This window comes from Budorcas taxicolor, chromosome 4, assembly GCF_023091745.1.
Source record: "Budorcas taxicolor isolate Tak-1 chromosome 4, Takin1.1, whole genome shotgun sequence".
Classification (NCBI taxonomy): domain Eukaryota; kingdom Metazoa; phylum Chordata; class Mammalia; order Artiodactyla; family Bovidae; genus Budorcas; species Budorcas taxicolor.
Genome location: NC_068913.1, coordinates 94369876 through 94389921, shown reverse-complemented (window position 1 = coordinate 94389921; position 20046 = coordinate 94369876). Strand labels below are relative to the sequence as shown.

At 42.8% G+C, this 20046-nt stretch overlaps 1 protein-coding gene across 2 annotated transcripts in view; it reads left to right on the top strand.

Moving 5' to 3' along the window:
* The first annotated feature begins 4194 nt into the window (after positions 1 to 4194).
* RBM28 (RNA binding motif protein 28) overlaps positions 4195 to 20046 on the top strand; it is a 34179-nt gene continuing 18327 nt past the window's right edge. For both annotated transcript variants that reach the window (XM_052638763.1, XM_052638762.1), the window contains exons 1-10: positions 4195 to 4390; positions 8068 to 8226; positions 8524 to 8618; positions 9052 to 9127; positions 9544 to 9636; positions 10426 to 10497; positions 11131 to 11299; positions 11467 to 11609; positions 17028 to 17100; positions 19240 to 19349. In XM_052638763.1, the coding sequence (XP_052494723.1) occupies positions 4273 to 4390; positions 8068 to 8226; positions 8524 to 8618; positions 9052 to 9127; positions 9544 to 9636; positions 10426 to 10497; positions 11131 to 11299; positions 11467 to 11609; positions 17028 to 17100; positions 19240 to 19349 (1108 nt within the window). In that variant the 5' untranslated portion in view covers positions 4195 to 4272. The remainder of the gene's footprint in view (positions 4391 to 8067; positions 8227 to 8523; positions 8619 to 9051; positions 9128 to 9543; positions 9637 to 10425; positions 10498 to 11130; positions 11300 to 11466; positions 11610 to 17027; positions 17101 to 19239; positions 19350 to 20046) is intronic.

Sequence of the window (20046 nt, the reverse complement as noted above, 5' to 3'; positions counted from 1 at the left end):
TCTGAGAGGTGAGGCAGAAACTCTGCAATAGTTGGTGGAAATGCCTGTATTCCTAAGGACCTACCTTTACATCCTGGGGGACAATTGGTTAGGGACTAGTTAGTGGCAAAGTCCTTCATGGAAATGTTGATACGCATCTCAAGAGCATGATCACTTTGAGCTGGGATTCCCAGCAATCTCCCTGCCACATATCTAGAGTAATTCACAGAGGCCTTTTGGATTCACAGAAGAAATTGCTCGCTCCATCTACCAACAGGACCTCTTCAAGTCTGCACTCACAACCCTCTTCCCTGGAGAACATTCATCTCCCACAGGTGCAGAGCCTCCCTGGGGAAAGCCTGTCTTCCCCAAGCCCCAGCACCATCCTACCCATCAAAGCAGAGCTCACAGTGCAGAGACCCAGGAATACATCCAGCCACCAGGCACTCTAATCCCTCCCTTGTCCAGGGCATTTGGCTCTGAGCGCTGCAGTGTGCATTTGTCATTTGGCTCAAATGCAGTAAGTTCAGAGTGGCACTAAAACAGAGCTGTAGATTTTCGAACGAAATTCTGGCAGTGTTTTGGCAGATGTCCTGCACATCATAGGGAGGCCCACAGGGGCACACATACTAGGCTTGAAGTGGAAAAACAGGAATAGGAATGGTTTTTTCTTCCAACTCTGCCCATCAGCTCATGAGGATTTGAGAAGGGAAGCAAGGGAGCCAAGAGGGAAGCAGGCTGGGAGGGGGTGGGGCGCTCACCAGACCAGGTCTAATGCTCTAGTGGAAGAATTACAGCACTGCTCAGCTCGCCCCTGAAGCTCTGTCTTGGCTGAAAGGAGCATCCAGGGCTTGGAACCTCAGAAGGAGAAGGGCAGTAAGTGAGAGTCATAGTAGGGAAGAAAATGAGAGGAGGATAGGGCAGGCACCGCTGAGGGATGGGACCCGAGTGGTTCTGACTGTGTCTTCTCCATTACCTGGCTCAGCTTGGCTCAGAAATTCCCGCTGCATCGTCACTCTGGGCTGAGGCCCAGAGAACTGCCATCCTCCTAATTACAGGCATTTCTCACTGGTGTCGTAGTGGCTGTAGCGGCCCCAGCCTCAGAGCTGCTTTGTGTCATGGAAGGAGTGCTTGTTGCTCTGAGAAATTGTTTCTTTTCTTCCCCACGTACATCTCCATCTGCCTCTGCTCACACTCGGCTCCTCTCTGCTGTCTCTTCCTCATTGTAATGCTTGCCAGCTGCTCTCACTCACTCTTCCCACCATGGGTCCTTGAGTTCAGGTACACACCTCCCAGCAAAGCAGTCCAAGACCCATGTACCTCCAGTCACTCTGTCTCTCTCTCTCTCTCTCACACACACACACACATACACACAGGCTCCTTTTCTGTCTGGACATTCTGAATGGGGCTGGTGAGTTGGGAGCGGGGTGGGGGAATAGAGCTTGGTGTACATCAACTCCATCACTTCTTTGATTTTCCTCAGTGGGAATCGCCTAAGCCCTTTGACTTGATCAAGAGGCAGAGGCTTTGGTGAGACAGCCCTTCCCTTTTATCTCATGCCTCAGCCCTTCCTAACCCAAAGCAGCTTCCCAGAAGAGCCTGGGTAGACCAGGATGTACTATATACACCCTCAGTTCCAGTTCTTAGTGCTACAGAAGACTGAGAGACAAACTCATCTTCATTCATTCAATCTCTTCAAAACACTTTATTGAGTTCTTACAGTGTGCTTTGATGCTGGGAGTAAAAAGGTGACCTAGGTGAACAACCGGAGAAGGTGATGGCACCCCACTCCAGTGCTCTTTCCTGGAAGATCCCATGGGCAGAGGAGCCTGGTGGGCTGCAGTCCATGGGGTCGCTGAGGGTCGGACATGACTGAGCGACTTCACTTTACCTTTTCACTTTCACGCATTGGAGAAGGAAATAGCGACCCACTCCAGTGTTCTCACCTGGAGAATCCCAGGGCTGGGGGAGCCTAGTGGGCTGCTGTCTATGGGGTCGCACAGAGTCAGACGCGACTGAAGTGACTTAGCAGCAGCAGCAGCAGCAGCAGGTGGACAACAATCCTGAGCTCGTGAAGCTGAAGCTCTTTGGGAGAAAGCAGACATTAAAGAGCACATCACATAAGTAATTCCAATAACACAAATAATTAAATACAGTGGTGAAAAGTGCTAAGAATGAGAAGTACGCAGTATTATAAGAATGTTTAGCTTGCAAGCAGGAATGGAGCCAAAAGGATGGAGCTTGGGAGAGGCTGGCTGAGTACAGCCCAGCCCTCTCCTACTTCCTTTCCAGGCTGCTGCAAGTGATGGATGAGAGAGAGTCCAGCAGTTTATTTCCCCTGGAAGCCACATTGCTGATGTGGTGCAGGGTACCACGACTCCTGCTATTTAATAAAGAACCCTGCATGTGTCCTGGATAGATGAATGAGCAAATATTCCTGATTGAAGAACCGCATGGCCTTCCTGATATGAGTGGATAGGAGGAGATGCGGCTGAGGCTGAGGCTGGGAGACTGAGATGGGGAGCCAGTTGTGAAAGTCGGGAAGAGTACAAAAGGTCAGCTGCACTGTTTTCCTTCTCTAGGGGCATGGAGCTCCTCTGCACTGTGGGTGGCTGCTGCCCTCTGATGGGCACAGGACCACAATTTCTTTTTGTTCTGTAGGGAAGGTTTGGGTCCAAAGCATCTCCAACTTAACACTGTAGGGGGTGTCTCAAAGGGATGCTGGAGCAGCCTTCTCAGGATTCTTTCCCCAGTGCACACTGCAGCCAGGACTGGGAAGGTGTCCCCACAGCTAGGGCCCTGACGCTTGTAACTTAGACTTTGGGTATGAAATTTTGATTTCTAAGGTGGTGAGGGGGCAGGAGAGGAGGAGAAAATAAAGGAGAAATGTGGAGTTCCAAATCAACTTTATTCAAAGTGTTCAGTTTCCTTTGTCTATTTGTCTCTCTTTATCCTGGATGGAATTAACCCATGCCCTTATAAATCTGTTTCATATTTCAGTACTTCCTCTGCTGAGTTATGTGTTTAAAAATAACTGTGGCATTTTCTTTTAAGCATAAAATACTTCGAGTTAGGGTTTCATAAATCTAATGTTAAACGTTTTCCCTTTCCCCTCATCGCTATCAACCAGTTATCCACCAATCCAAAATGTGTGGAGAGTAGATGGGGTTTGAGGAGAAAGGGTAACCTTTTCACTGTACCTTTTGTACTTTTTTTTTGCCCTGTGTTCAGGTTATACCGTTTAAAAGTAATTACTAAAAAATCACATTGGGTACTTTTGTTCTGTACAAATGTTCTGCAGGGTGCTGCAGTCTTGCACACAGGTCAGTTCCTGAACCCAATGGGGTGGCAAACACTGTCTGTGTTCCAGGATCCAGGAGCACCCAGATCTCCTGGCCCACAGCCTTGGGGCCAACTAATAAGCTGACCTGAGGAAAGCTGTCTCTGGGAAGACCTGGGTTCTAGGTCTGTTTAAGCTGGATGTATTGCTTATTCTGGGTGTGCTCTCTTGTGATCTTGCATGGTGCAGGCTTTGATTTACTTGTAAGTTTTTTTTTGTACTGATGTTTGTCTATCTCCACAAGACTATTCTCCATGAAGGCAGGAGCCCTGTCTTTTTTTAGCTCATCAATTTTATCTTTAGTGCCTGGCACATAGTAGGAGCTCAGTAAATATTTTTTGAAAGAATGATTATGTGTGACCTGTGCCTATTTGAACCTTAATAGCTATAATTTGTCAGCGAAGTGTTAAAGGCACAGATACAGTTATCTGTTAGAGTGTGACAGATGTCTCATATTCTCTGAGAACTGGAGATTTGTTCTAATGATATATGACTTGTGTTGACTTGCATTATGGCTGTGTTTTATGCACGTAATCTGGGTGCTCCTGGATCCTGGAACACAGGCAGTTTAGAAAATATTTATTAAACATCCACTATATGTCAGATCCTGTTGACCCAGAGCAAAAACAGCTTCTCTGGCCTGATTGGTATCGATCCCCAGCAGGTTAGATTGTAATAAGCCTAGAGACTAAGCGAAGCCAAATTTCCCTACAGAGGCGGGGGCGGTACTTGGGTTAGGGGGTGGAGCCTCGCTCAAGAAGCTCCGCCCTCAGGCGGCACTATTTTTCTTCCCTTCCGGAATGGTTTTTCCTATTCTACGACGTCTTCCTCCGGACTCTTTTGAGTGACGCGCACTTCCGGAGCCTCCCGGCAACTTTAGTAAGCGTGGTCCGCTTACTAAAGCCAGTTAGTTGACTCGCGTGCTCGACGTTGCGCGCGCGTTTCTCGGCCTCATGGCTGGACTGACCCTGTTTGTGGGCCGCCTCCCGCCCTCGGCTCGCAGCGAGCAACTGGAGGAACTATTCAGTCAGGTGGGGCCGGTCAAGCAGTGCTTCGTGGTGACTGAAAAAGGTAGGGGGCGGGGCGATCGAGAACAGAGTTGGGGTTCCTGGGAGCCGGATGGAGGCAGAGGACATTCTCCCAGCCTTAAGTGAGCCCTTAAATGAAAGGCCTTGGAAGTTGAATTTCTTTTCCAAACGGACTCTACACTAGATAAATCCATAGGAGCCGTTTCTGAAAGTCAAGTCAGCCCCTTAACTTTATGTTAAGTCGCTCAGTCGTGTCCGACTCTTTGCGACCCCATGGACTGTAGCCCACCAGGCTCCTGTTTATCATTCGCGCTCACATACTAGATCTCATTTATTAGTGAATAACTTAATAAATGTGATGGACAGAGTGATGGACAGGGAGGCCTGGCGTGCTCCAGTCCATGGGGTTGCAAAGAGTCAGACACGACTGGGCGACTGAACTGAACTGAACTTGGTAAAACACCACTAAGACTTACTGAGAAGCAGCTGATTGCCGGGTACGGTGCTTGAGTTTCATCTGTGCTGCTGCTGCTGTCTGTTCAGTCGTGTCCGACTCTGTGCGACCCCATGGACTGCAGCCTACCAGGCACCTCCGCCCATGGGATTTTCCAGGCAAGAGGACTTTCATCTGTAAGCTCCTTTAATTTCCCGATCAGTCTTGTTGAGTCGAGAGTAAACTCTGTTTTACAGATGAGAAATCTAGGGCTTAGAGAAATTTAGTAACTTCAGCTTAAGTTCGTATTGCTAGTAAGAAGTGGATTCAGAATTTGATCACCAGACCCGGAGCTCTTAACCAATATGTTATTCATTCCCCCATTTATGTATTCCGTAAATATTAATTGAATGTTTATACTAGGTTCCAGGCAACTGTTGTAGGTCCTCGGGATACAGTAGTGCACAGACCAAATTCAGAATGTGGAAGATGGGCAATGAGCAAAATACATAGTGACGATGGTGATAGATATTGAGGAGAAAAATAAGTCAGGGAAGATAGAAAGGGAGTCTCTGTACGTGTGTGTGGTGGTGGTGGGGAAGCTGTAGAAGAGTGAAGAATAGACAGGGGAAACCTTACTGATGTGAGAGAGTGAACTTGGGTTTCTCAGTGCGAGGAACAGCTTAGGCAGAGGGAGCTCAAGGATACTGAAGAGGAGTGTGTGTAGTATATTGGAGGAATATAGACGAGACCAGGGTTACTGGAGTGCACTGAGTGAAGGAAAGAGAATTAGCAGATGCCACCTGGTCCTTCCAGATCATGTAGGACCTTACAGGCCATCAAAAGGACTTTGACTTTGACTCTGAGATAGGAAACCACTGATTTTGAGCAGGGAGCAGTGAATATGATCTGCCTTGCATTTTGAAAGATTCTCTGAGGCAGCCATGCTGAGAATAGGCCGTTGAGAAAAGGACAGGAGCCAGGAGACCAGGTATTAGGCTCTTGTGGTAATCCAGGTGAAAGGTCATGGGGTTGGACCATGTGCTCTAGCAGTGAAGAAGGTAAAACATGATTGGAATATGGATCAGATTTGGGGTCTGAGAAAAAAAGTGTCAAGTCTGACTTCAAGGGTTTTGACTTGAGCCATGGGAGGTATTTACTGACTTGTGGAATACTGCCATATGCCTCTCATTTTGTATGATATTCATGGCATCACTATGAAGGAGGGTTAGCATGCATTAGAATGAGTAAGAATTGTAAGGATTTTAATTGTAGAAGCATTTCTTCTTCTTACTTAGACTATATTACGTGACACCTAATGTTGCCCAGAACACAAATTTAGCTTCCTTCCAAGTCATCAATCTGTTGCAGTAGGTGGCTGCCTTCTTGCCTTTCAGGCTAGCAACTGGTTTGAAGTAATATCTTGGGTACCCCTCTTTCCCGCCATGGTACCAGAGTGTGTGAGTAGGCAGGCTAACAGTGCGCTAATAACCATGCCATCGTTATCTTCTGTTTTCTTAGTAACAGAAATTAGATTTAAGATCATTGACATGGCTCTGATTGCTATACACACAGCTGGGGCCTTTATCATTTTAAGTATAGATACGGGCGAATGAGAGAATGAGAGTGCTGTACAGCAGTGTTTCTTAAACGGCAGATCGTTGTCCATTTGTGGGTCTTGCGTGGCTCATGACTCAAGTTTGTTGTTGTTTTTTTTAATGAAATAGGAGTATATCTATATATGGTAAAGGAGAAGTTTTCATAAGACTTTTTTTTTTTCAGTATAGAAACAACTGGGTCCACTGTAAATTACGTTTGTTACTGTGGGTCACCAAACCAGTCTGAGAAACACTGCTCTACAATGGTTGGTTGCGTTCCAGGGAAGAACAGGCCTTTGAATAGGAATTCTCCTTTGGGTCCTGAGAATATAGGCCACGTGTAACCTTACCTGTAGCTATGTACGTAGTCAGCATCTTTAACAAAAGCTCCTATTCCTTTTAAACAGCAACAGTAAAAACCTGCTTTCCTGTCTAGACAGCCAAATGTATTGAGTACTCTACTTCAAAGGATGGGAGAGAGGGGGTGGCGAATGAGGTCTTACCAGTAGTGGTGACTTGAATGTGCCACTTACTCTCTCTAAGATGGGAATAATTTCACAGTATTGTTGTAATTGTTTATAACAGTGGTGTTTTTGTGAGCACATGCTTTTATTTTGTCAGCAAACTCCTTCACGTTTCAGCTGCTTTTTATTTTTGGTTGTGCTGATCAGGAGGGGCCCTGATTTTTCTTGTTCTTGTTTTCCGAAAGGTGAGTGGGCAGGTTTTTGTGAGAAGGAGTTTCAAGGATAAAGAAATATAGTATGCTTTCCTAGTGCCAGGTGTCAACTTTAACCAGTGTATGTGGCTCAGCGTCCTGTGTTAGAAGGCTTGCACCCTAAAGCAGGTTAGTGTGTAGTTGTAAAGGAGAGCGTGTGGAGTTTTGTTTCTTTTTCGGGTAATAGACAGACTGCTTGGTCTGTCTTTTTCTTTTTTGATGCAGTAAATTACTTAAAATTTTACTACACAAAAATATTAAACTAAAAAACAAACAAACAAAAAGCATACCAGAAAGGGCAAAGGTGGGTTACAGCTGACATTTGCAACTGTTCATCTTCAATAATTCCTTTGGAAAAAAGCGATGACAATATTGGCTTTTCCCTTCTTGGTATGTTCTGACAAAATGAGATAAGAGATTTTCAGCTGCTTTGGAAAGGTTTAATTTGATATTGATTTCTAAGGCTTGGTAATAACAGTAATAGTATCTGCAGGCTCCTGAAGCAGTGTTTATTGTTTGAGGTTCTTTTCTCAGGGCCCCCAGCATTCATTGCTGATCTGTCCTCTTTTCTGAGGAGGGGTAACTGAATTATTTCATTGTAGTTTTTGAAGCTACCATCCTTATCTTTCCTACCTTCTCTGGTGATGTTTTGTTCTGTGTGATGTTGAGATCTTCTTTGGAGGTGTAATGCATATTATGGGTCCTCCATATTCTTGAGATTACCGGGAAAGATGGAAGAAAGGGAGCTAACAGCCAAGACACCACATTAGAAGAGGAAGCCTAATAGATTTTGAGGAAAAAGGAGATGGGGGGCAAGGGACTCTCGTGTTAATCTTGTCTCTTTCCCTCTTGAGAACTTTGGCCAACTGATAACTGGCTGGGCTGGTTGTATATCTGCCAGTTTAGGGCTGTGAGAATTTACTGATTTAGAGATCTTGGCTTACTGTTAACCCCTCCCCCCCATACTGTTCCAGGGAGTAAGGCATGTCGAGGCTTTGGCTATGTCACTTTTTCTATGCTGGAGGACGTTCAGAGGGCCCTCAAGGAGATTACCACCTTTGAAGGCCGCAAGATCAACGTGACCATTGCCAAGAAAAAACTGAGAAATAAGTCCAAGGAAAAGGGGAAAACTGGTGAGTTTCCAGTAACTGAAAGGAGTTTTCCCCCAGGATTGAGGGGGCAGTGGATTGGCTGGGGGTGGCATCTAGACTTAAAAGCTTCCTGAATTTTCTCTTGATGTCCAGAATCATCCAGGGTGTTTTGTTACTCATTTTAGTCTTTTGTTTACTTATGAGTTTGGAAAACCTGGTGTTGCTGGGCATTGCCATACATAACCCTGTGATAAATGCCTTCTGTTGCTAGTACTTCTTTCCTGTGATATTCTGGGCTGAGAGGATCACAGACTTACTTCATTGCCTGTTATTTTTCAGAAAATTCAGAGTCCCCAAAGAAGGAGCTGAGGCCTAAAAAAGCCAAAGTGGCAGATAAGAAAGCCAGATTAATTATTCGAAACCTGAGCTTTAAGGTAAGAGAGAGAAAACTAACAGTGAGTGTTCTGAAGGCTCTTGGAGCCAAGGCCTGCTTGCTGGTTGAACTCCCCACCAAGGTGGTATAATTGGGCTTCATTCCTCCTGGGAATGAATTTTAGCAGCGTTGAATTCAGAAAATGGGCCTGTATAAACAAGAATTTATTGAGGACAGAAAGCATGAAGATGTCTTCCTTTTGCAGAAACTACTGCTAAGATTGGGAGAGGAGGACAAGCTCTCTCATGTCTGTCCTTTTTACCTTTTGGGTACAAAGCAAGATGTCCTCTACTTGGGAATGTTTGATGTCCTAGTCTCAAAATTTTAAAAGGAGTAAAAATACTCAAGCTCTTCCCAGTGAACTAATTTAATAGTTGATGTTTTATATTTATTTGCTATGATAACATCTCTGTCTTTCTCACTTTCCACTTCAGTGCTCAGAAGATGACTTGAAGACAGTATTTTCTCAGTTTGGAACTATCCTGGAAGTAAATATCCCTAGGAAACCAGGTACCTGCCAAGCTTTATTTTGTGTGGATTAGATTATTTTACATAATGGTGTTTTTCCATGTCACCTTTCAACTAAGCACTATTTGAAAGGGAAATAGAAGTCTTGGGTCATAATCTCCAAGTCCCAGATGATATGATATATATATAAGTATAGTGCTTGACACAGAACAATGTTTATTCCCCAGATAGTGTTTTTAGTTCGATCAGAACTCCTTTTAGAAGAGGAGTTAAATGCATTGCTCTCCTGAGCCTGTGTCAGGCTAACGTCAGCAGGATAAAGGCTCTTGCTTTGGGCAGGGGGCTGACTGGCTGGCAGGATTTGAGCCTTCTCGCCAGTCCAGGTTGCTGTATAGTCCTTTTTAGTGTCTGTTGGCTCCTCCTGCTACCTCTAATTTCTTTGTTACGTTTGCACACAGATGGAAAGATGCGTGGTTTTGCTTTTGTTCAGTTCAAAAACCTCCTAGAAGCAGGAAAGGCTCTCAAAGGCATGAACATGAAAGAGATAAAAGGTAAGATTTTTGTGCCCATACTATTGACTCAGATATTTCTGGTGTTCATGCAGATTAACACAGTAACCCGCTTTCTGCACTTCCGAAAGGTGTTTGCCTCGTTGAGAGTTTCATTGCTAATGTAGAAGCTGCTTTGGTGAACTGTTCTTAGGACTTGGTCTTAGGGTTAACCTCGACAGGACCCTTCCCAGCCTTCTGTTTTTCTTTTTTCAGTGATGAGTGTCCTTTAAATCTCTTAATGAAAAACCGTTGCTGAAATAATTATTAATATACAGGCAGGTTGCTGTCTAGGGGATGTGGGATTAGCACATTCTTCCTTCTTGATTATGATCCCTGTTCAGCATATGTGGGCTCCTAAACTGACCTTGAGGTTACTCTGGGTGTTGATTTACCAGGTACTGTGCCTAAAGAAGGGATTGGAGACTTCCTAACTTCTGAGTAATGTGCAGATTATTCCAGAATGTCTGTTTTCCCTCTTGCTAATATAACTAGAAACTTGATCTAACTAGAAGCACTGTACTAACGCTTTATTTTTTTTAGTCTATATTTTATTCCAGGTGTAGTGCCTATGTAGAAAGGCAAAACTTCTGTTCATTGATAAAAAAAGGTTAAGGGTTGAAAAATAGACACCTACCAGGAGTTTTGTTTTAGGACCAACAGCCTCTGAATCTGCAGTTTATCTGCCTCCTTTGGTTCCATTACTGTCTTTGATGACTAGGAAGTTGTTTATAGGAAATAGGAATGTAAAAGAGAAGAACGCCTTTCTGATGCTACTTTTGTGTCTGACAGGGCGGACAGTGGCTGTGGATTGGGCTGTGGCAAAGGATAAATATAAAAATACACAGTCTACTTCTGTCCCAGGTAAGATGCAGTGGTGTTGAGTAGGAGGGGCTGTGTGTCCTAACTGTGTGTCAGTCCACATTGTATCATCTGGTGATCTGGTCCCAAAACAGGACTTTTTGAGTCTAAGCTCACTCCTCGATGTGGATGTGAGTAGTGGAGCCCAAGTTCATTATCCCTACTATTTGCTGTCCTTTACCAGCTTTCATAATACGGAGTAATGGAACATTATAAATAGGGAAGCTTAAGACTTGAGTTTTATTTAGAAAACAATTGGCTTTTAAGCCATCAGGAGCTCAGAGAACAGAACTCACAGAAGTTAAAGCTCATGGCTGGGCTCCAGAGTGTTCCCTGTGCTGGCCGTGGCTCACAGTGGTGGACTGTTTGCAGAGGCTCAGTTGCTGAGCCAGGTTAACCTTAAGACTTCTGTTGCATGGAGCAGCCTGAAGGAAACCTCAAGGATGAGGGGTTTTTGTTGTTTGTTTTTTGCTTTTTTTTTTTTCCTCATACTTTCTCCTGTTGGGTAGAGTAAGAAAAATATATGAGGGTCTGTAAGACTATAGGAACCAGTAACTTGGGGTGTTAGAACTCTTGTTTAAATGACCTTGTTTTGGATACCTGATGAATTCCTAACTTTCTTTATCGACTATGAAGGTGAGGAGAAGAGGCCTGAACCTGAACATCAGGAATTGGGTCAAGAGAATGGCAGGGAAGAAGAGGATATGGAGGAGGAGGAGAATGGGAGTGATGATGATGACGAGGAGGATGAGGAGGAGGAGGATAAAGGATCAAAGCTGCCCAAGCCTGTACAGATTCACAAGAGGTAAGTGGCTCAGTGTGTTCTGAGACAGCAGAGGAAGATTTAGGACTGTCCCTAAGAGGAAGATGGTATCTTTCTCTGGCCCGAACATTGAAGAATTAGCATGACTGGTGAAGTTGGATAGGGCCCCCTCTAACCCAGAACCTCAGTTCTGATCTGTGCCATTGCAGGGCAGTCAAGAAGCCAGCACCTGCAGAAAGCAGTGACGAGGAGCATTCTGATGATGACAGCGACCTGGAAGAAAGAGATAGTATTGATGGTGGAGAGGACCTGGCTCAGAGTGATACCAGCAGTGAAGAGCAAGGGGAGGAAGGTTTGCCTGGACTTTTTGTAGACACCTTTAAATTTGAAATAGTTTACTGAGAAATGGGCATCAGTTCCACTCAGGCCTCTTTGTCAAACTTGTGTTTAAATGCTGAAAGTGCAACCTTTATATTCCTTTCTTCTAAAGATATTTTTTGTTTTTTAAATGAGTTTGGAGTGGTTTTGAGGATTAAGATTCTTAGGGAATTTAAAACCTAGCTTACTGCTGAGGTCTTGCCTCTCTCTCTCTCTGAATTATCCATGTTGAATGAATAACTGGATAAACAGGATATTGCATCCTGCCACCAAAGTAGGTCCTCTTTCATTAATCTAATTATTTTATTTTTGTACTAAAATTACATTCTATTAAATGTGACAAACTCATTTTCCCATCCCTGCTGTATTTTTCCATTCTTGCTGTTGTCTGTAAACAACAAATTATATGAAGTAGATTTGAAAACCCAAAGAGAGTGTTTTTTCCCCTCAGTGATTAAGAGATATTATTTGAAGTATCTACAGTGTTAGTAGTGGAGAAGGAAATGGCAACCTATTCTAGTATTCTTGCCTGGGAAATCCCATGGACAGAGGAGCCTGGTGGGCTGCAGCTCTTAGGGTTGCAAAAGAGTCAGACACGACATAGTTACTAAAACAACAACAACAGTGTTAGCAAACTCCAGAAACTCAGCTTAGTATATGCTACTCAAAATCAGAGGTTCTTGAATCACTGACGTCCTCCTTTTCCTATTTGGAACCAGTCTGTTGCTCCATGTCCAGTTCTAACTGTTGCTTACTGACCTGCATACAGATTTCTCAAGAGGCAGGTTAGGTGCTCTGGTATTCCCATCTCTTTCAGAATTTTCCACAGTTTATTGTGATCCACACAGTCAAAGGCTTTGGCATAGTCAATAAAGCAGAAACAGATGTTTTTCTGGAACTCTCTTGCTTTTTCCGTGATCCAGCGGATGTTGGCAATTTGATCTCTGGTTCCTCTGCCTTTTCTAAAACTAGCTTGAACATCAGGGAGTTCACGGTTCACATATTGCTGAAGTCTGGCTTGGAGAATTTTGAGCATTACTTTATTGTATACTGTCACCCTGCTTATTTAACTTCTATGCAGAGTACATCATGAGAAACGCTGGACTGGAAGAAACACAAGCTGGAATCAAGATTGCCGGGAAAAATATCAATAACCTCAGATATGCAGATGACACCACCCTTATGGCAGAAAGTGAAGAGGAGCTAAAAAGCCCCTTGATGAAAGTGAAAGAGGAGAGTGAAAAAGTTGGCTTAAAGCTCAACATTCAGAAAACGAAGATCATGGCATCTTGTCCCATCACTTCATGGGAAATAGATGGGGAAACAGTAGAAACTATGTCAGACTTTATTTTTTGGGCTCCAAAATCACTGCAGATAGTGACTTCAGCCATGAAATTAAAAGATGCTTACTCCTTGGAAGAAAAGTTATGACCAACCTAGATAGTATATTCAAAAGCAGAGACATTACTTTGCTGACTAAGGTCTGTCTAGTCAAGGCTATGGTTTTTCCTGTGGTCATGTATGGATGTGAGAGTTGGACTGTGAAGAAGGCTGAGGACCGAAGAATTGATGCTTTTGAAGTGTGGTGTTGGAGAAGACTCTTGAGAGTCCCTTGGACTGCAAGGAGATCCAACCAGTCCATTCTGAAGGAGATCAGCCCTGGGATTTCTTTGGAAGGAATGATGCTAAAGCTGAAGCTCCAGTACTTTGGCCACCTGATGCAAAGAGTTGACTCATTGGAAAAGACTCTGCTGCTGGGAGAGATTGGGGGCAGGAGGAGAAGGGGACGACCGAGGATGAGATGGCTGGATGGCATCACGGACTCGATGGACGTGAGTCTGAGTGAACTCTGGGAGATGGTGATGGACAGGGAGGCCTGGTGTGCTACAATTCATGGGGTCCCAAAGAGTCGGACACGACTGAGGGACTGAACTGAACTGAATCACTGACACCTTCCAAGATGGAGACTAACAACAGCAATAAAGTAATCCATTATTATAGCACCAAACTACTGAATTCAGAATTTTTTATCTGGAAAAGCTCAGGTCTTTTTAGCAGTCATCTCTGTCTTTTATTGCATGGGCTTAGGAGTCACATCACATGGGTTCAAGTCCTGACTCTCTTATTTCCAGTTGTATGGGTCTGTCAAGTCCTTGCTTCTGGTGTCCTCATTACTTCATCTGTGACTGGATATCAGAGGTCCTCATCTCCTGACATTTAGAAGAGTACCTTCCCTATAGTAGACTCTCAATGATACTAGTTGCCTTTGTTGCTACTGTCTTCTTTTTATGGCCTCCTCCTCCAACAGTCTTCTAAAAAATTTGTGAGTCTCATCAAGTTAGATGTGAGATGGCTGCTGATAGAATCTTCTGGCTTTAGCGGTAACTAGGATGGATGTAGAGGCAGTTTTTGAGTTCTGCTAACTAGAATGTAACCTTGGCATTCCACTGCTCCATTCAGTTCAGCGAAACAAGTCCCCTCTCCTCTTCAGTCAGTTAAAAGAAACACTTATTGAACCCCTACTAATGTTAAACTTTGAACTGAAAAAAAACAAAACAAAACAATCCTTATTCTCCTGGAAGTTTTGATCTGGCTCATGACTTTCAGTCCCAAAGAATTGGCAAGAAAACAAGCAAAGACCAACAAATACTTCTGCATTTGTAGAGGTGGTTTTTTTTTTTTTTAATGTAGATAAACAAATTTGAAACTGATGAATGAATGTTATTCTGTGCATACCCTTCCAAATTGTGTGCAAATAAATGCCCACGTGTTTGCTCTTTGAACTGTTGCAATAGATGCTGCATGTGACAGTGATTTTTGAACCTGTCAGGATAGAAAAATGTACCTTTTCTGTTTTAACTGTTGTTCAGTTGCTCAGTTGTGTTTGCCTCTTTGTGACCCCATGGACTGCAGCACTCCAGGCTTCCCTGTCCTTCACCATCTCCTGGAGTTTACTCAAACTCATGTTCATTGGTGATGCCATCCAACTGTCTCATCCTCTGTCGTCCCCTTCTCCCACCTTCAATCTTTCCCAGCATCAGGCTCTTTTCCAGAGTCAGTTCTTCGCATCAGGTGGCCAAAGTATTGGAGCTTCAGCGTCAGTCCTTCCAATGAATATTCAGGACTGATTTCCTTTAGGATTGACTGGTTTGATCTCCTTGCAGTCCAAGAAACTCTCAAGAGTCTTCTCCAACACCACAGTTCAAAAGTATCAATTTTTCAGTGCTCAGCTTTCTTTATGGTCCAGCTGATTTCTCTGTAGCTCAGATGGTAAAGAATTTGCCTGCACTGCAGGAGACTTGGGTTCGATCCCTGGGTCGGGAAGACTCTCTGGAAAAGGGAGTGGCAACCCACTCCAGTATTCTTGCCTGGAGAATCTCATGGACAGAGGAGCCTGGCAAGCTAGTCTTGGGGTCACAAAGAGTCAAACACGACTGAGTGACTAACACTACTACTACTCACATCCATACGTCTGACTACTGGAAAAACCATAGCTTTGACTATACAGACCTTTGTCAGGAAAGTGATGTCTCTGCTTTTTAATACGCTGTCCAGGTTTGTCATAGCTTTTTTCCCAGGGAGCAAGCATCTTGATGGCTGCATTCACCATCTGCAGTGATTTTGGAACCCAAGAAAATAAAATATGTCACTGATTCAACTTTTTCCCTATCTATTTGGCATGAAGTGATGGGACCAGATGCCATGAAATTAGTTTTTTGAATGTTGAGTTTTAGGCCTGCTTTTTCACTCTCCTCTCTCACCCTCTTCAAGCGCTCTTTAGTTCCTCTTCTGTTTCTGCCATTAGAGTGGTATCATGCGCATATCTGAGGTTGTTGACATTTTTTCTGATATACACACCTTGATTTATTCAGACAGCAGATACTCAGAATGCCTGTAGTGCTGGATACTGGGTGAACAGGAGTGAATTAAGAGAATAAAACCCCATGTTTCCTAGAGATCACAGGTGCAGCTTGTTTAGCAAAGAGTTACAAATCCTGTCTCTGCTCCTTTCTTGAGGTATGACGTTGGGGCAAATTACTTAACGTCTTTATACTTCAGTTTCTTCATCTATAAAATGGCTCTAGTAACCACATAGGAATGTGAAGATTAAATTATCTGTACTACTAATGACTACCAATATTATCATTGTTACTGTTCTCTGCCAGTAGTGGAGTATAAACAACAATTTTGAATTGAAATGGGGATAAAGGACCTCCTGGGGCATTTTGTAAAACTGTAACCAAACCATATTACTACTTTCATCAAGAATGTTGGGTTTAAACTCCACTTATTTATTGAGTGAGGCAGGTCATTACAGAATCAAGAGTGGTCAGTAAGTGGTCCTTTGGTTTCCTTGGAGGTTTTTATACACTAATCAGGTCTCCCTTCTCCCTTTTTTGTAAGTCTGGCATGTTGATTTGACCATATGAGAAATCTGAGGAAATAAACTTTTTCTATGAGGAGAGAATGGTAGACACCTTAGAAGCAAAGAAGCGTTTACACTGAGAGGACTGAGAGACCTTTCATTCTGCAACCAGATTCAGCTGTCTCTTCTTCACTTGGAAAAATGACTGATAGACACTAATGAGAGAAAATTAATTTAAAATATATGTGTGGTGCAAAAGGATGTAACACAGAAAAGTGAAAGTTCCTCACCAATCCTTCCAGCAGTCCCCAAAGTTCAGTTCTGTTCAGTTCAGTCGCTCTCCCAAAGTAGCCTCTGTTATTTCTTTTGTATCCTTCCAGAAATTTTCTTCATATATATAAGCATATATGTCAGTTCTTAAAATCAGTGAATCTCCCTTAAACCCAAATCCACAGCCACTTAAGGCCCTTTCCCAGAAACAACCTGATGGGCTACAATCCCTGGAGTCGCAAGAGTTGGACACAACTTAGCAAGTAAACCACCAGACAACCAGAGTTTCTTGTGTATCTGAGGATAGTTAATATAATACTTCTGTAAGCTAAAACATGAATGTATATGCACTGGTGTAAAGTGTAATGTATATTTGTCTATGTGAATGTATTTTTTTTTCTCTTCGGATGTTCTACATTTTACATTTCTAGAAAGTTTACCGTCAGACAGTGTAGGGGAATCTCTTTCTCTCATTTTCCCCCACACCCTTACCACAATGAATTTCATCTGTCTTTTTTAATTTTTGCCAATCTTTGGTGAAAAATAATATCTCATTTCTGGTGCTATGTCTTTCTTTAATTATGAGTGAATTTGAGCATTTTCATATATTTAGTTGCATATCCTTTGTTCATTTTTAATTGGATTTCTTCTTAATTTATGTAAGATCTTTATATATTTAACAACTTAGCTCTTTGTTATAAGGCTTGCACTAGTCCTAAATTCAGTTTGTTGCTTTTCTTTTTACTTTGAATATAGAAGTCTCAAAGAAGAAGAGGAAGAAGAGGAAATTACCGTCTGATGTGAATGAAGGGAAGACTGTCTTTATCAGGTATGACTTTCTATCTGGAGAACTGCTGTTTCTGTCACCTTCATAAGTTTTTCTTCTCTTCTTCCTCTCTCCCTTCCTTTCTTCTTCTTCTTCTTTTTTTTTCCACTAATTCTGTTAGCTAGGCCAAAAAGTTAGATACATGTAAGACCATCAGCACATCTGCCTAGGAACGTAGCACCACTGAGAAACGTGTAGGAGAATCAACTATACACAGGAGGTAAGCAGCAGGGGTCTTTGTATCTTGTCCCCATTTAGATGTCATTCTTTGTAATTGGGGTGGCGTCATTGGAACAAATGAATTCTTCAACTATTATTAACAGAAGCGTCTTGCTTCTGGCCTTTGTTTTAGGGTGAGTGCTGGGGAGGGATTGTACCTCTTATCCCTAATTCTCTCCTCACGCCTGACTGATCTAAAGTCATGTCCATAAAGTGAAGCATCCCGTCTGTTTCCTGGAAAACCGAGAGAAGGGGATACTTTGTCACGTTGCCTTTGCTGTTTCAGTTGCACTGACTGCCGTAGGTTGGCATTTTCAGGATGTCGGGATGTCCTTGGCACACCTCAATGGCCTTTTCGTCCTTTCTTGAGTACCATTTTTGCTAGGGCTATTTGGGTCTTATTTTAGAGATTTCTGTTTTATTCTCTTGTACAGTCTTTTAAAGATGGTCTTCATTATGCAAGTAATTTATGTTTATTGTGGGAAATTTAGGACATGAATAGGCAAAAAGACAAACACACAAAATTAACTTTCATCACTACTCAAGGAATACCCACTCATGTGTTCATATCATAAATACTTAACAAGGATGATTTCAGCTTATACGTGCTGTGCTGTAGCCCATTTTCTTCCTTTATAGCACGTCTCCATTTTTTTTCTTCTTCTGTGTTATTTGGAATTTCCATATAAACAATTTCATGTTTGTAGAGGATTCTGTGTAATAGGAATGAGGAATGTCACACTTAGAGGCCTGTGACCTCAGTACCAAGATTCCATTCCTTATACATCTTTTTAATTTAAAGAGAACTTAGGAAAGTAAAGGGATGGAAGAGAGAAGGCTATGAACACGATGAGGCAAATTAGAAGCAATAATGTAGCTAGGATGTGTCTTATTGCAGAAAATCTTTTTTATCTTGGTTGCTCAATAAGATAAAACTGTTTATGGAGCTGTTAATTGAGCAAAAGAGAAGTAAAATTGTAGATATTTATTTGGAACTCTTTTTCTTGCCCCTGGAAGGCTGTGTATAACTGGGTTAAGAACCTTTACACTGTGTTGAAATTTAGTAGAACAATGTCTCCTTCTAACATTTTTTAATCCCGTCAAGGGAAATAGTAGTTTTCTCTCCCCCGCCACCCCGCTTTTTTTTTTTGTACTTAGCTAATAAACTTTACCATGTTTGGTTTTGAGTTACTATTTTGAAAGATTTTCTGACTTTTGTAAAGTTTTAACTGAAACCTAGATTTCATAGGAGTACAGAGGAGACATTGAGACATGTTTGATTTCTCATTTGCTGTCAGTCTTTTGGTTCTAAGGGAAACTAATTTTGGCCAATTTAAGTGAAAAACCTGGTTTGTCGGATGAATGTTAGGGTAGCTCACAGAATCAAAGCTGTCAAAGAGCAAACCTCAAAAAGGGACCTTTGCTGGGTCCTTTGCTGTGGAAGACTGTGTGATCCTTTCTCTGAAGACGCTCATTCTTGTTTTATCCCTTGTTAAGGTATAACATGTATTCTGTAAAGTATGTGTACAACCCAGTGACATTTTTCATATATATAGCCACAGATATACATATACCTTTATATGTGGAGATACATATATATGTTACAGAACATGTTCAGCTCCCCACACTGCTGTTTTGAGATAAATCTGTATCTGCAACTTCCGGTCTTTGTATATGTGTGTTCAAGTTTTATATTCCTGGGAGAGAGAATCTGATTAACAGAGGAAGTTCAGTCGGTTATGGCCAATGGCCAGAGTCATACATCGGTGGCCTGGCTAGTGGGGGTCACCCCTTGGTGCTATCCTTGGGGAGGGTGGTTCCAAGGAACCACTCCAGATGATGTCTGACTCATTCACCTTGTACTGGAGCGCAGGGTCTCACTTTTGTAATTGAGCTCTCTTGTTCCCTGATTGTCCTCCATAGAAACCTGTCCTTCGACTCAGAGGAAGAAGACCTTGGAGAGCTCCTGCAGCAATTTGGAGATCTTAAATATGTCCGCATTGTCTTGCATCCAGACACAGAGCATTCTAAAGGTATTTGCTGTCATCTGGTTAGGCCCAAAAGGATTGAGACCACTGCCATGGGCACTGACTAGGTTACATGAGGGCATAATGTGTGCCCTCCGAGGGGTCCACCATCATCCAGGTTTCTGTGATCCATAGAAGCACCAAGGACATTCTGAGGTTGTCTTCCAGTGATGTCAAACTCAGCATCTGTCATGGTGTTGCCAGCTGTAATTTTGTCTAAGCTTTTTAAGCTCTTGCTTATTTACTTTAGGGTAATGAATTCCATTTGTTGTTCTTTGAATTTCAAATGTGATAGCATCTCATGGGTATTAATCATTCCACAGTGCTTGAAATTAGGGAGCTATTTTTCAGTTGCTTTTGTTAGTGAGGGAAGCTGATGGAAACTTTGTTGCAATGCCAACAGTCAAAAGGAAAAGCAGAAGTGCTGCCTTAGTGGTGGTGCTGGTTTGTTTTTTTTTTCCCTAAGCTGTTTCTTTTGAGCTAAAGGTTGACCACTCCTCATTCTAATATACTGTTGTTAGATAAACATCTTTTCAACCCATTCATAATCTTTGATTTTTATCAAGTACAATTGTTCTGCTAAAGCAGTGACTTTTTAATTCATTCTGGTTCTTGATCCCTCTGAGATCTAGCAAGAACTCTGAACCCTGTCCTCATAAAAATGCCATTTCTGAGTGTTTTGGAGCTCTCTGGAGCCTATCTA